The following is a 14,764-nucleotide window of genomic DNA, read 5'->3' on the forward strand; positions in this document are numbered from 1 at the left end:
CCAGCAACGCTCAGTGGAAAAAAAAACTTTACAAAGCCTACAAAACTTACAGGAGCACAAAATGAGCCATTTACAGGAGAGGATTGGACAGAAGCAGGATTGAGAAATATTGCATTGCAGGAAGTCTAACCAAAAGCTGAAAGAAGTACTTGCTCTGTAATTTCTTCCAGATGCATCATGGACCTACCCTTAAATTGCAAATAAAAGAACAGGAGCTCAATGTAGACAATCTTATTATGCAGTTGGATAAAATGATGTGTTAAAGATTGTTAAATTTATCGACCTTTTTTTTTCTTTTGTGTGTCCCTCCAGAATGACGCAGATTTTTTGAACACAATCCATGAAGCGTATCTACAGAGCCTTCTAAAGAATGTAGGTAATATCAAATTATGAAGAACAAACTACTTTGAATTGCAGGAGTAGCAGGTCTCTACAAGCACAAATAATGCAAAATATTGCTATTTTGAGCAACATAATACTGTGAGAATACAATTTCGCAATATTAATTGTCTTGGTTTCTACATTTATATTTGTGATCATCAGTCTTTGTTTACATCTAAAAATGTTACTGTATTTCCAGTTTAAATATTGTAAGCACTTCTGTGAAAGTATTTGGTAAAACAGAGTGTGTGTATATATAGGTAGTAGCATCTTACTGTTGATGCCTTAAAAGGTACAATGTAGTTAATGAGCAATGTGAGTTTCTCCTGTTTTTTTGTTTTTGATTTCTGTAAGAAATATTTGTAAAATGACTTAGTTTTACAGAAGTACCTTTTGAATTTGTTCCTGTTTAAAAACTTGTCGCAGTTGTTTTGTCACCTTTTAATGAATAAAACAAGCATTCTGTGGAGTTTTCTGTTTTAGAAATACAACATGCGGTCTGTAGTGTTTTAAAAGCAATAATATATTATTGCTTAATATATATTATTGCTTAGATGCAGAGGGAAGTATTTTATTCACTATTATTTTAAACAGATTTTCCACTTAACTAAATTTGAAATGCTGTGCAAATTTATATGGAAGTGGCAGACTTCTAGTATTACAAATAAATGCATAAGATATAAATTGCAGGGCAAACTAGTCACTAAAAGTCAACCTGTACACACAGCTAAATTCCTTTCCAAATTATCACATCGGCTCCTCAACACTAGCCCTAAATGCTTATTTTGTACTGCAGAACTAATTATAGCTTTAAAAAAACAGCAATAATGAAATGAGCAAAATTCAAAATTGCACCATACTCAAAGTTAAAATAAACTTGCACATTTTTGCATGTTTATTTCAAAATGATTGTCAAGGCAGGATGATAACATTTTCTTGCCTTGGACACAAACTTCTCTTTATTATCATCACTTACTGAATTCATAGATGAACTGTGGCTGCTTTATATGTGTTTGGATATGTCCAAATCAAAAATGAATTTCTCATGCTAGCTATGGAAATGTGTTAGTTTGCATGATTTGTAATAGCCAAAAAGAACCTTAATTCTCCAAACTTCCAAAGTTTTTTTTAAAAAGTTGTTTGTAGTCACTAATTCTGAAAACAGTTAACTGACATACAGCATTGCAATTTATCATAGGTTTCGGCATATGAGTTAACCATTGAAGCATCAAAACTCCTCCAAAATAGGATTGACTTACTTGGGTATGGGTATGCCAATGGCATCCAACACAAGGCGTGGGTGTGTCTTAAACTTTTGTGCATATTCTCAACATGGCCCATATTACTGTTTGATCTATTGTGCCTGTTATAAGGTACTGGTAAGTAAAACATGCATTTGCGAGGCACAAAATTGAGGCTGACTACTAATATGAGAATAGCATGTCATGGCTGAAAAGGGGGATCGACTTGCATGCTGAATATATGCAAGGACATGGGAAATCCCATGAATAGTGGCAAGACCAGGAGATCCCAGCGAAAGGTGCGCCACCTCCTGCTGCGAGAAACTCACCACAGAGAGGCCAGAGAATTCCCCTCCCATGATTTTTGGGGCCAGAAAAATGGGTTGACTTGTATGCCGCGACTTACATTTGTTTAAATAAATCAAAGCTGCAAATCTAAGTGGTTTTCATTGTGAGAGAGCTGATGGGAGCTAATTTTTTGTAGTTAAATATTCAATTAGCGACTGTCTATTTGTAGCGGTGTCCTTTTGCCAGTATATTACTGTAAAACTTGAAGTGATCGTGAAACAGAACCTTCAGCTGGAAGAATATTTTAGCTGCATGTATGTTAGTTGCTCAATAAACTAAAAACATTTTATCATATTGGTGTCACCTTCTTTAGTAAAACAACATTCAAAGATTTGATCATACTCCTATTTCTGTATGATGATTATAGCTTGCTTCTTGAGTTAAATTTAGACAGGTATTGGTTGTGATAACTTTAATTAGTAAACTAATTAATATGGCCCTGCTATATGCCTGTTGTTTTGCAATAGACTAGTAAATATAACTCCTCTTTTCAAATTCGGTTCAAATTTTCTTTAAACAATCTGCTTAATCTGGTTTCCTGGTTAACTTTCCTGCCAAACTCCATAAGTCTCCTCCCCTTCCCCTCCTTTCCCAGCACAATTTCTCATCAAAAAGGCAATGTGTTCCCATGTCCCTGCTATTGCTGTATTGCAATCAGTCTCAATGGAGAACTTGCTCCAGATATGACCTGCCCTGTACTCAGCACATCCCTCCCCTGCCTTCCAACCAAAACACAGATCAGGAACATACATTGCAGAAATTTGGAAGCATGTGTACACATTTTAACATTCTATAAGACAACATGCCAGTCCATCCTTGATACTTAGCCACTTCACAATTTACTTGTGGTTTCCTTTGTATATGTGAAATGTACACCATGTCAGTGATTTTCACACTTTATTATGTACCTTTTTCTAAAAAAAAAGCTGATGTGAATCAGAGTATTTTGAACAAGTTCATCTTTTTGTAATTCTGCAAGTATATTTTTGTAATAAATAATTTGCGTTTTTTAAACACCTGCAATAAAACTGCATTGGTCCATGAATTTTTTTAATAAGCAATATATAGTTTAGCTTGTGAATGATCCTATAACTTACAACTTGTCAGACCTCTTTTTGTGTCAATACATATGCATCAGTGATATTCTAACTAGAATCAGGTCAGCAGCATATTGGTCAAGTGGTGTGAGGCTGCTTCTTGGAGTTGAGCTAATCTGTTTGGGATTGACGCACATTCAAATTTAATTATCTGGTGAGCAAGGAGCTCTGTTATCACAGAGCAGATTCGAATAATGACCAGCAGCATAATTCATATCTGCCAGCTGCATTCTATACCATTCTGAGACTCCCCTTTTGTTATAATTAGTGAGTGAAATGGACTGCCAAACAGATGTGATGGGATCTCTCAAAATCATTAAAAATTAACTGGTGTGAACATTTTCTTTAATGGACTTGTTTATATATAAACAATTTTGCTTCTATACCACTTGCACACAAGCTAATTTAGGGAGAGCACTATATTTCATTGTTTTGTGACAAGATGAAGTGTTAGTACTAATAAATGAGCCTCATTCAGCCCAGTGTGTTAGTGAATCTTTTTGCTCTCTACAATCTCTTATTTTCATGAGTTAAAACCAAAAGGAAAGAAATGGCTTGAGAAATGTACGATTTGATGCAGTAGTTTTAGTGTGTGCCTTGTTACTTGACATCCTAGAATGCAAAATAAGTACGCATTGGTGCAAAGGTAATACACAGTCACCACAGTATAAAAGGAGCTGGTGCAGAGCAGTACCAGAGAGGTGGGTTTTTACTCTACAAAGTAGTGTCTGGTGTCATGTTGGTCACATTTTATTGATTAAAAAGAGCTGACTGTCTAATTCCTTGTGTTTAAGTATGCATGCACAGAGGTCTGACTTTCCCAACTGAATAGTAATACAAACAGTGAAAACATGGTTTTCCACATGGATAACTGGAAACAGAGCTGATATTGTATGTCTTGCCTTGCAGAATAAAAATGATCTAAGCCCAAGTGCTCTTTGCTGGGAAAATTATGTTTTCTTTATGCTTCAAGTGAATTCATACGGAATCTGAATTTAACAAATTTGGGGTGTGACTAGGAGCGATAACCAAGCTAGAAGTGCAATTATTGCATAATGCCATGATGCAATATACTCTCCAAATGGTAAAATTGGAAGAAGTTCTTCCTCAAAAATATTTTCTCAGAAATTGCGTGACAGCATCATAGTTCATAAACCTTGGAACATCATTTAGTAAGTTAAGACTTCATTAAATTTAATTGTTTCTCACCAGATACTTGATATGTTTGAAAGAAAGGGGAAAAAATACTTTGTGGAAACCTTGCAGTGATTAAACTCTCTAACTTTAACTCACCTACTGGTAAAGTTGATGTGACTAACCTACAAATACAGAAGCTTTCAGGTTTGATTCCTGGCCTTTGCTAGTATTTATTAGGTCACAATATGTGTACAGCCACCACATTTGTCCTCCACTCCTCTGGATTAGAGAAAGGAAAATCAGATTGGATTCCCACTCCTGCTAACTACCAGTGCTTCTTGCACCAACATGCATATGTGAGGATAGCAATGGACGTGGATGGAACGCCCCCGATTTAATAACCTGACTATGCAGTGTAACTGAAGAGTGATTGGCAATTTCAGATTGCAGAAGTTGATGCAATTTATAACATATGTAGCCTTTAAACAGTGCGACACAGGCCAGAATCACTTCCTTTTTTTACTGTTACTTTTGCACCTCTTAGCAGCCATATAATAAATTTGTGCAAGTAATTTCATATTCTTGGGTTCTTTATATGAACTTTCCAATCACGCACTGATGAATGCAGTAACAAATACTTTGGGTTCGTTTTATTGAAGGCTCATAATACTATACACAAATTACAGGAACGCGCTATATGCACATCTTACAACTTGTACTGCTGTCACATATACTGTATGACATCACTTCCTACAGTCTTAAAGTGAATGTATTTAATGATGGAATGCATTTAAAGCAGTAACCATTTGAAGAAACAGAGGGAAACAGACAGGAAAATTGGAGAAGGTAAAAGTAATGCAAGACCTCAGAGGAGGCAGTAAGACCTTAGGGAAGAGAAGACCCCAGAAGGAGGGCAATGAAAGACTCCAGAAGGAAGGCAATAACGAAAGATCCCAGGAGGGCAGCAAAATACACTAAATAACCAAATGAGGGACAAGAGAATTGCAGAATGGAAACAAGTCAACATGTTGAAGACGGACCCAACCAACAGTGAAGCCAAAAAGGTTTTGCTGAAGTTAAGACAAGTAGAAATGAAGATTCCATTTGTGAAATGTAAATGTTTAATAACATGATGGAGTCACCTTGGAAGAAATGCAGAAATTAAAAACTTCAAAAGAAACTAGGAACTATTGGATATAAAGAGGAATCAGCAAAAATAATTAAAGCTTTAGAGGAGACATTAAAACAATGAGATGAAATGACTGACAGCAAACTTGAAAGAAAGTTGCAAAAGTTGACAAAAGGAAGTTAAGAAGGAGAGGTTAATGAGACAATGTAGAATAATCTAAACTCCAAAAGAAAAACAACCAGAAAATAAGGACAAATCCAGTGAAGAATTGAATCTGGAGAATAGGAGCTTGAAGAAAGGAATTGGACAATGAGAAATTAACTGAAGTGGTAATTGTTGATTCTGCTACTGGTTTCAGAGAAAGAACCTATGTGCCAGGACAAGATTGCTGAAATCGTTACATGAATGGAAAAACAAACCTGTATGAAAGAGTTCCATGTAAGACCATATTTGGAACTGAACATAGAACATTACAGCGCAGTACAGGCCCTTCGGCCCTCGATGTTGCGCCAACCAGTGAAACCAATCTAAAGCCCCTCTAATCTACACTATTCCAATAGTTAAAGCCTGCCAATAAAAGTGTTTATGTTTGGACATACAAGTCTCAAAACATCATCCATGAGCCCTCACCATGGCCACAATAAAATACCCATATGAAGTACACAGCATGACATGGTGCCATAATATGAAACTTCAGCACGGGATCAAGTTAGATCCCTGGAATTATTGTCTCTGTGGCTGGACTCTTGTCGTACCCTGAAGACATGGAGGGATAGATCATTCATAAACACATGGATCACTTGAGAAATAGAGAGACGCTTCAACAGTCAGTGTTGCCATCAAGAAATGTTTTTGAACCTGTAAGCACCAAAGTACCTGATTGACCTGTTATAGATATGACTGATGCCTCCGTGGAAGCAAGTAGTAATGAATTGTGCCAGAAGAGGTACCCATTATTTGCAGTTCCTGTTAATGGCGATCCGGTGGAAGCATCCCAAAGTACAGAATTACACCTTTTCTACAGAAATATCCTCCAAAGACTCAATTTACGATTGTCCAACTCGTGTATAATGTTTAGTTAGATTTGGGACTGAGTAACTTGGTTCTTGAAGATTTGCTTAAAAGAGTTAAGGGGGAGAGATGTGATGATTGGTGATTGTCCTTTTAAGGTCAACACAGCAGAAGAGGGTCACCTGTTTGAGGGACCAATTGGGGCAATTACCCCAGGAAGGTGGAGCTCTCTCTTAAGCAGAAGACAGTCTGAACACATGTAGGGACTGGGGCAGCCGGTGGGCTGCTGGCCTTTCTACAGCTTTTCCTTGTTAATAAAAAATATCCTTTGTGTTCCTGACGAAGTCTGAGGACGCATCATTAGAACACCATGTATCGCTTCATCCTCTCCTGCTTCTCCAGTAGTCTTGCCTGCACCGATACCTGGACAAATAATGACATGGAAATATTGTTTGATCTGCCTCCCAAACTGATTTCAGCTAGTGATAGTCATCCCATGTCTGATAGTGTTGCAACCTTGAAATCTTGCTCTGCTTCTCTGCACTTCACAATAAACAATTTAACCAGGCAAACCATTCTCTCAGCAAGGCCGTTGGATCTAGAATAATATGGAGAGGCTGTTAAATGGTTTGGCATCCATATCCCGAAAGAGTTTGACTGTATATTGTAGACCATAATCTGATACAATCTCCTCCGGCCTACCAAAAAAGACTAAACATAGCATAGCCCAGCTCTCTCAATGTTGTAGTTAATTCCTGGCCAGTATACAGTTTCCCTCGCCAAGTGTCTTGTCCCAGGTATAATTGCAAGAATATATGCTGACAAAAAGAATCAGCAGCTATCTTCCTTTAAATAATGCTCACCTTATGATACCAAACTCATCCTTGTACAACCAAAAGGTTGTATAACCCAACCCAAAAGGACCTTGTCTTGAAACTTCTGTACTGTATCAAGCCAACTATTAACAATAGCTCACCACAATGTCTTCTGCAATAGATCTTTGGCTGCTTCTCCAAGTGCATCAAGTCAACGTTAAGTATGTCTTCAACCTCTATATTCATACTGTCAACATGTATATCTAATGAAATATCCACTGTTTCTGATATGGCAATTGACTCAATGGCTGTTTTTTTTATGACCTCGCTCAGGTGAGACTCATAAAATCTCGGTCGAGGTCAATGGAGAATTCCATTCTGTGAACCTCGCCCGCCTCGATTTTGGGGTGGGCATGCCGGTAAATTTCCAGCCAATATGTCCCTTATATCCATCCTGCTCCCTGGTTATAACGCACTTCATAAATACTCTTGGATTTTGACTCGTAACCTTTGTAATCTCGGTGGTGGGCTTGTCAGGGATTTACACCATATCATTTCTAATTGCTTGTGATCCATTTCCACAATTAGTCACTTACCAAAAAGGGAGCCTCGTAATGCCAAACATTACAGCAAGTGTCTCGTACTCGATGTTCAAGTAATTGTATTGCAGCAGTGAGAGACTCCCCAAAGCTTGTCCACCATCTACAAGGCACAAGTCAGAAGTGTAATGGAATGCGCAGCACTTGCCTCGATAAGTGCAGCTCCAATAACCGTCAAGAAGCTTGACATCATTCAGAACAAAGCAGCTTGTTTGATTGGCACCTTATTCACCACCTTAAACATTCACTCCTTCCACCACCAATGTACAGTAGCAGCAGTGTGTACCATGTACAAGATGAACTGCAGCTTCTTCCCTGCTGCTGTCAGACTTTTGAATGGACTTAGCTTGCATTAAGTTGATCTTTCTCTACACCCTAGCTATGACTGTAACACTACATTCTGCACTCTCTCGTTTCCTTCTCTATGAACGGTATGTTTTGTCTGTATAGCACGTAAGAAACAATACTTTTCACTCTATGTTAATACATGTGACAATAAATCAAATCAAAATCAAATCAACTCACCAAGACTCCTTCAACAGCACCTTTCAAGCCCACAACCTCTACCATCTAGAAGAGCAAGGGCAGCAGATGCATGAAAACGCCAACACCTACAAGTTCCCCTCCAAGCCACACAATATCCTACCTTGGCACTACAACATCGTTCTTTCACTGTTTCTTGGTCAAGATTCTTGGAAGTCCCTTTCTGAAGCACTGTGGGCATTCCTACACCACATGTCTTGCAGCAGTTCAAAAAAGCAGCTTATCATTACCTTTTTGAGTGCAGTTAGGGATGGGCAATAAATGCTGACCTAACCAGAGACACCCACATCCCATAAAACAGTAAATTAAAAAGTCCTTGAAATAAATGCTGGCAGCTTTCCTTCCTGCATAAGGCAGGCTCTTAGCCCTTTCTGTGACACATCAACTTCCAAGACTGTTTCCTTTCTTGGATCATGGTATTGAAGACTTGTCTTCTCTGATAGTAACTGCTTAAGTGATTCAAAAAAGTGGTTTTTTTTTGCCACACAAATAAACGCCTTTTCCTAGTAGTTTTTTCAATGTCAATGCTGTTGGAAAGTTGGACATATAAAGTGCTAAGAAATTGAATAACACTAGACACCATTGCAAATCTTCTCCATTTTGAGGTGTGGGTATTGATTGTTCACCTTCTACCTTGTCTGGATCAGGAGGTATCCTAGTGTTACAATAGGTTTAATCAAAAAATCAGTGTGGCTTGCTTTTATATGCTGTTTAAAAACAAAATCTTTTCTTCAGCCATTTCTGTCAACACGTGAAGGTTTTGATCATTTTCTTCCTTCATGGTACCCAGAGTTGAAATGTCATCTGCTATATGTATTCAACCTGGAACATTTTCGGTGATCCTAGCCATATGTTGCTGGAAAAAGTCTCAATTTACAGATAAGCCAAATGGCAATCTCTGGAAACAATACCTTCCAAAATGGTGTTCTAAATATAGTCTGTTCTTGTGATCCTTCTGATAAATGCACGGGCCAATAATCATATTTTACGCCTGATTTGAAGAAAAACTTTGCTCCAAAAAATTGTGGGTTTAATTCTTCAAATGTTGGAATGTTATTTGGAAGCCTCTTAAGCGCATGATTCAAACATCTTGGGTCAAAACACACCCGAATTGTACCATCTTTCCTCAATACACATGTAATAGAGCTACAGTGGTCAGCACGAATAATAAGTCTTACAAGAGCAGGTTAAAGTCCAACAGGTTTGTTTGGAATTATGAGCTTTCGGAGCGCACTCCTTCATCACTCACCTGATGAAGGAGCAGCGCTCCGAAAGCTCGTGATTCTAAATAAACCTGTTGGACTTTAACCTGGTGTTGTGACACTTCTTACTCTGCCCACCCCAGTCCAACGCCGGCATCTCCACATCATGAGCACGAATAATGCCATTTAATTCCATATTATTTAATTCAGTCACCAGCTTTTCCATGAGATTTACACCACTTCTTAGGTGGGTCAAATGAAGGAATTGCATCTTCTCTTAAATGCAAAATAGCATCACCTTTGAAACTCCTCAGATCATTGAATCTGCCTGGGTACTTAAGCTGTAGTCATGGACAGACTTGATAGGGTTATGTTTTACATTTTTTTCCACACAGGATTGATAACATGCCATTTTTGATCTGGAAAGCTTTGATCTGGCTTTGAAGCAATGATAAGTTCCATGATGTTCTAACAACTTTGCTTACAAACTGATCAGTGAACTCTTTAGGCTGTTGTCTGAATGTCACTAACTTTAAACGGCAGCTCCTGAAGTTTACCTTTATACAGACTTGATTTTCTATTGTATTCCAGAGCTTCAATGGATCCTTTTGATCCTCATCAAATACGCTTGATGCATTAATTCAATGGAGTACCTCGTTTCCAATGGCTATGTTAATCTTCACTGCCTGTCTGTCAGGTTTACCAATGGATAAATCCAAGAAACATAATTCTATGTCCTGGCGAAAAAGCCTAAACATGAGTATAATGTCTGTGGCCTTCTAATTCATGGCAGGAAATTTGTTAGTAATTGTTCCGATGCTCGTTGCTTCTCAAAGATATTTTTGATTTATTGTGGGTTGGGTTTCTTTCAATGAAAATACAAAATAATACTGTAGAGCTGCTGTGTCTACAATTGCAGTCATAGAATCATAGAGGTTTACAGCATGGAAACAGGCCCTTTGGTTCAACTTGTCATGCCACCCTTTTTTTAACCACTAAGCTAGTCCCAATTGCCCGCATGTGGCCCATATCCCTCTGTATCCATCTTACCCATGTAACTATCTAAATGCTTTTTAAAAGACAAAATTGTACCCACTTCTACTACTATCTCTGGCAGCTTGTTCTAGACACTCACCACCCTCTATGTGAAAAAATTGCCCCTCTGGACCCTCTTCCCTCTCACCTTAAAACTATGCCCTCTAGTTTTAGACTCCCCTAGCTTTGGGAAAAGATGTTGACTATCTAGCTGATCTATGCTTCTCATTATTTTATCGACCTCTATAAGATCACCCCTAAGCCTCTTACGCTCCAGGGAAAAAAGTCCCAGTCTATCCAGCCTCTCCTTATAACGCAAATGACCATGTTCCACTGGCATCCTAGTAAATCTTTTCTGCACTCTTTCTAGTTTAATAATATCCTTTTTATAATAGATGGGTGACCAGAACTGTACACAGTATTCCAAGGCCTTATCAATGTTTTGTACAACTTCAACAAGACGTCCCAACTCCTGTTTTCAATGTTCTGACCAATGAAATCATGCATGTCAAATGCCTTATTCACCACTCTATCCACCTGTGACTCCACTTTCAAGGAGCTATGAACATGTACCCCTAGATCTCTTTGTTCTATAACTCTCCCCAATGCCCTACCATTAACTGAGTAAGTCCTGCCCTGGTTCGATCTACCAAAATGCATCACTTTGCATTTATCTAAATTAAATTTCATCTGCCATTTGTCAGCCCACTGGCCCAATTGATCAAGATCCCGTTGCAATCTGATAACCTTCTTCACTGTCCACTATGCCACCAATCTTGGTGTCATCTGCAAACTTACTAACCATGCCTCCTAAATTCTCATCCAAATTAATAATATAAATGACAAATAACAATGGACCCAGCACCGATCCCTGAGGCAGGGTCACAGGTCTCCAGTTTAAAAAGCAACCCTCTACAGCCACCCTCTGTCCTCTGTCATCAAGCTAATTTTGTATCCATTTGGCTACCTCACCTGGATCCTGTGAGATTTATGCAATAATTTACCATGCGGTACCTTGTCAAAGGCTTTGCTAAAGTCCATGTAGCCAACATCAACTGCACTGTCCTTATCTACCTTCAAAAAACTCAATCAAATTTGTGAGACATGTTTTTCCACTCACAAAGCCATACTAACTCCCTAATCACTCTTTGCCTCTCTAAATGCCTGTAGATTCTGTCTCTCAGAATACCTTCTAACAACTTACCCACTACAGACGTTAGGCTCACTGGTCTGTAGTTCCCAGGCTGTTCCCTGCAGCCCTTCTTAAACAAAGGCACAACATTTGCCACCTGCAATCTTCAGGCATCTCACCTGTGGCTGTCGATGATTCAAATATCTCTGCTAGGGAACCTGCAATTTCCCCCCTAGCCTCCCACAATGTCCTGGGATACACTTCATCGGGTCCCGGGGATTTATCTATCTGGATGCGCTTTAAGACTTCCAGCACCTCCTTTTCTGTGATATGTACATTCCTCAAGACATCACTATTTGTTTCCCCAAGTTTCCTAATATCCATGCCTTTCTCAACAGTAAATACTGATGAGAAATATTAATTTAGGATCTCACCCATCTCTTGTGGATCCGCGCATGACCTTGTTGACCCTTCAGAGGCTCTACTCTCTCCCTAGTTACTCTTTTGCCCTTTATGTATTTGTAGAAGCTCTTTGGATTCTTTACCACTCCCAGCCCCAGGTTTTGTATCTCTGAAACTCGATGGTGCTGCATCCTGTATGGTGCGATTTTCCTTTGTCCCCAATTATTAAGCTGTTTTTTCTGGGCACTGCATCATGACACCCAAATGGCTCCCCAACCTTTCAGCCTGATTCCAAAACAGCTTTCACAGCCCAATCCTGAACCATTAATATTCTTACTGACCACCGATCCAGTTACCTAGTCAGTTACTTTTTTTTAACATCGCTCCCCAAGGGCCCTACTACTTCCCTGTGTCTCACTGCATTGCATATGGTTTGTAGCAGACAACTTGTGTTGTCCCAATTTCTTCTTTCTGCCTTCTCCCAATGTTCAAGCTGGTTCCACTCAATGATCTCTATCCTGAAGCAAATTACCATGGTTCCAATCTTCACATTTGTACTGCGACTTTACTTCCACAGCGTAGTCTATAAAAACACACAGCTGCCATCATGTGTTACTGGGTTCTTCATACATACTGACCAACCACACACTGATGAATGGTAACAAATACTCGAAGACTCACTATACTACATACAAGTTACTGAAGAGCTTTACATACACATATTACTATGGAATCAACACATGTCACATGCTATATGATATAATTTGCTGCCATGATGATGCACACTCACTATTTATAAATTCCTATTAAAGCAACAACATATAAGTTCACTTTTGTTTTGTTTTTGTGATTTACCTTTTGAGTAAAGTTTCCTGAGATGTGTTTTTATACGTGGGTATATAAATGTGCATTTTTATATTTTGACTCAAAGTGGAACTGGTTCATTATCTGTACAGCTCTCTGCACTGATTTTAAGAATCTCCACAAAATGATTCCTTGATTTTCTTTGTCATTTCTAATAGACTCAATGAAAGAATAAGGTTCTTACCTGCAAATGCTGTTCCTTCCAGAGAACTTCATGCAAGCTATCAATATATCAAACTGAATGTCACTGCTAAAACCTGGAGACAGCAGAGCATTTCAAAGGCTTTGATCGTAGATAAAGAGAGCACAGAACATGAATGCTGTGAATGAGTTTGTTTCTGTACTATGCTTTGCTGGACAATCCTTATACTCAAAGCACTAGTATTACCCTGCTGCAAAAGTGCTTTGTCATGCAAACAATGTAATGCATAAGTATTTAGCTTGTTTGCAAACATTAAGAAGCACATTGAAGGCAACATGGTGTCAGCTGTGTTTGACGGCACTCAGGATATTCTGATGATCCTGTTTTGTTTTCCATCTAGGGTTTTGTACGAAGAATTCAACTCTTGTTGGTATAAACATTTTGTTCTTTGTCTTCTGTTAATATTAATAATTAAGAAAAGTCAGCAATAATGATATGGTATAAAATGGTCTGATACAAGAGCAACTCATATGGTCCAGCTACAATTTAGCTTCATAGATGGAAAAATATGAGCAAGAAACAAAACTTAACATTAAACCAGATCTACTCAAGTTATATGCCCAGCTATATTGCTATGAATTGGGCAACTTCACTGAATAGTTCAAAGTTATTAAATATTTTTCTGATTGTCTTCTGAATAAATTTACAGGTTCTTGCATGATGTGGGATCAGCATGGATGTCCACAAAATTGGCAATTTGTACTGTTGTTGGCGCTTGTGGGAGTTTCTGCACATGCACCACCTTTGCCTTCTGGGCAGGTCGGATTTTGTGAATTTGGTGTAGAAGGTCCTTGGAACAGGTTGAAACAAATTTCAGTGCTTGCCTCCATGTGAGCCAGTTGGCTGCAGTGTTTCCCCAAGAGCTATTTGACTGCAATGCAGGAGTTTGTAAGCTTCACTTGTAGGTTGTCCTTTTGGTCATTTGTACTGATCCCCTTGGTGTTTTTTACCCTGAGACAATTGCCTGTAGAAGATTTGTTTGGGGATTTTGTAATCATCCATTGCAGGAGGCGTGGTCTGTATATCTAAGTTTAATTTTCTGGAGAGTGGGTTCTATGCTGTTGAGATGGAGGATTTCATTGGTTGTGACCTTGTCCTGTTGTTGAATTCTCAAGATGTACCTCAGGTGTCTTTGGTGGAAGTTTCCAGAGTTTTGATGTGGTGCTTATAGTACAGCCAGAATTATGTGCCAAACAACAGGGTGATAAGGACAATGGTCTGGTAGAGTTTGATTTTAGTCATCAGCTTAATGCTATGCTGCTTCCAGACACGATCATGGTGTTGGCCATAGGCAGGACTTACTCTCTGGATAGGTGCATGTGTACCTGCATCAGTTGTGGCATCCCTAGAGAGCACATTGTCAAGATATGAGAATCTCTCCACAGCCTTGAGGCTGATGCCACCAATGGTTTTATCCGATGGTTCATATTGTGTGCCTGGTGCTAGCTGAAGCAATACCTCTCTCTAGAAGATACTGATTTGGTGACCAAAGTTTTTGCCAGCACTTTGGAAATCTCCCAATTCCCTATTCCCACCTCAAAGATGAAAATTTGGCCCACGATAATACTAGAGGGACCAAAAGGGCAGATTCTTTCAGGGTGCAGCTTTTGTTCAGGGCTGGTGAAC

At 38.8% G+C, this 14,764-nt stretch overlaps 1 protein-coding gene across 3 annotated transcripts in view; it reads left to right on the forward strand.

Moving 5' to 3' along the window:
• The window catches only part of dcp1a (decapping mRNA 1A), a 59,303-nt gene extending 56,312 nt beyond the window's left edge, over positions 1-2,991 (forward strand). For all 3 annotated transcript variants that reach the window (XM_078209627.1, XM_078209626.1, XM_078209628.1), the window contains one exon: positions 313-2,991. In XM_078209627.1, the coding sequence (XP_078065753.1) occupies positions 313-393 (81 nt within the window). In that variant the 3' untranslated portion in view covers positions 394-2,991. The remainder of the gene's footprint in view (positions 1-312) is intronic.
• The last annotated feature ends 11,773 nt before the right edge of the window (positions 2,992-14,764 follow it).

Source organism: Mustelus asterias, chromosome 3, assembly GCF_964213995.1.
Source record: "Mustelus asterias chromosome 3, sMusAst1.hap1.1, whole genome shotgun sequence".
In the NCBI taxonomy this organism is placed as follows: domain Eukaryota; kingdom Metazoa; phylum Chordata; class Chondrichthyes; order Carcharhiniformes; family Triakidae; genus Mustelus; species Mustelus asterias.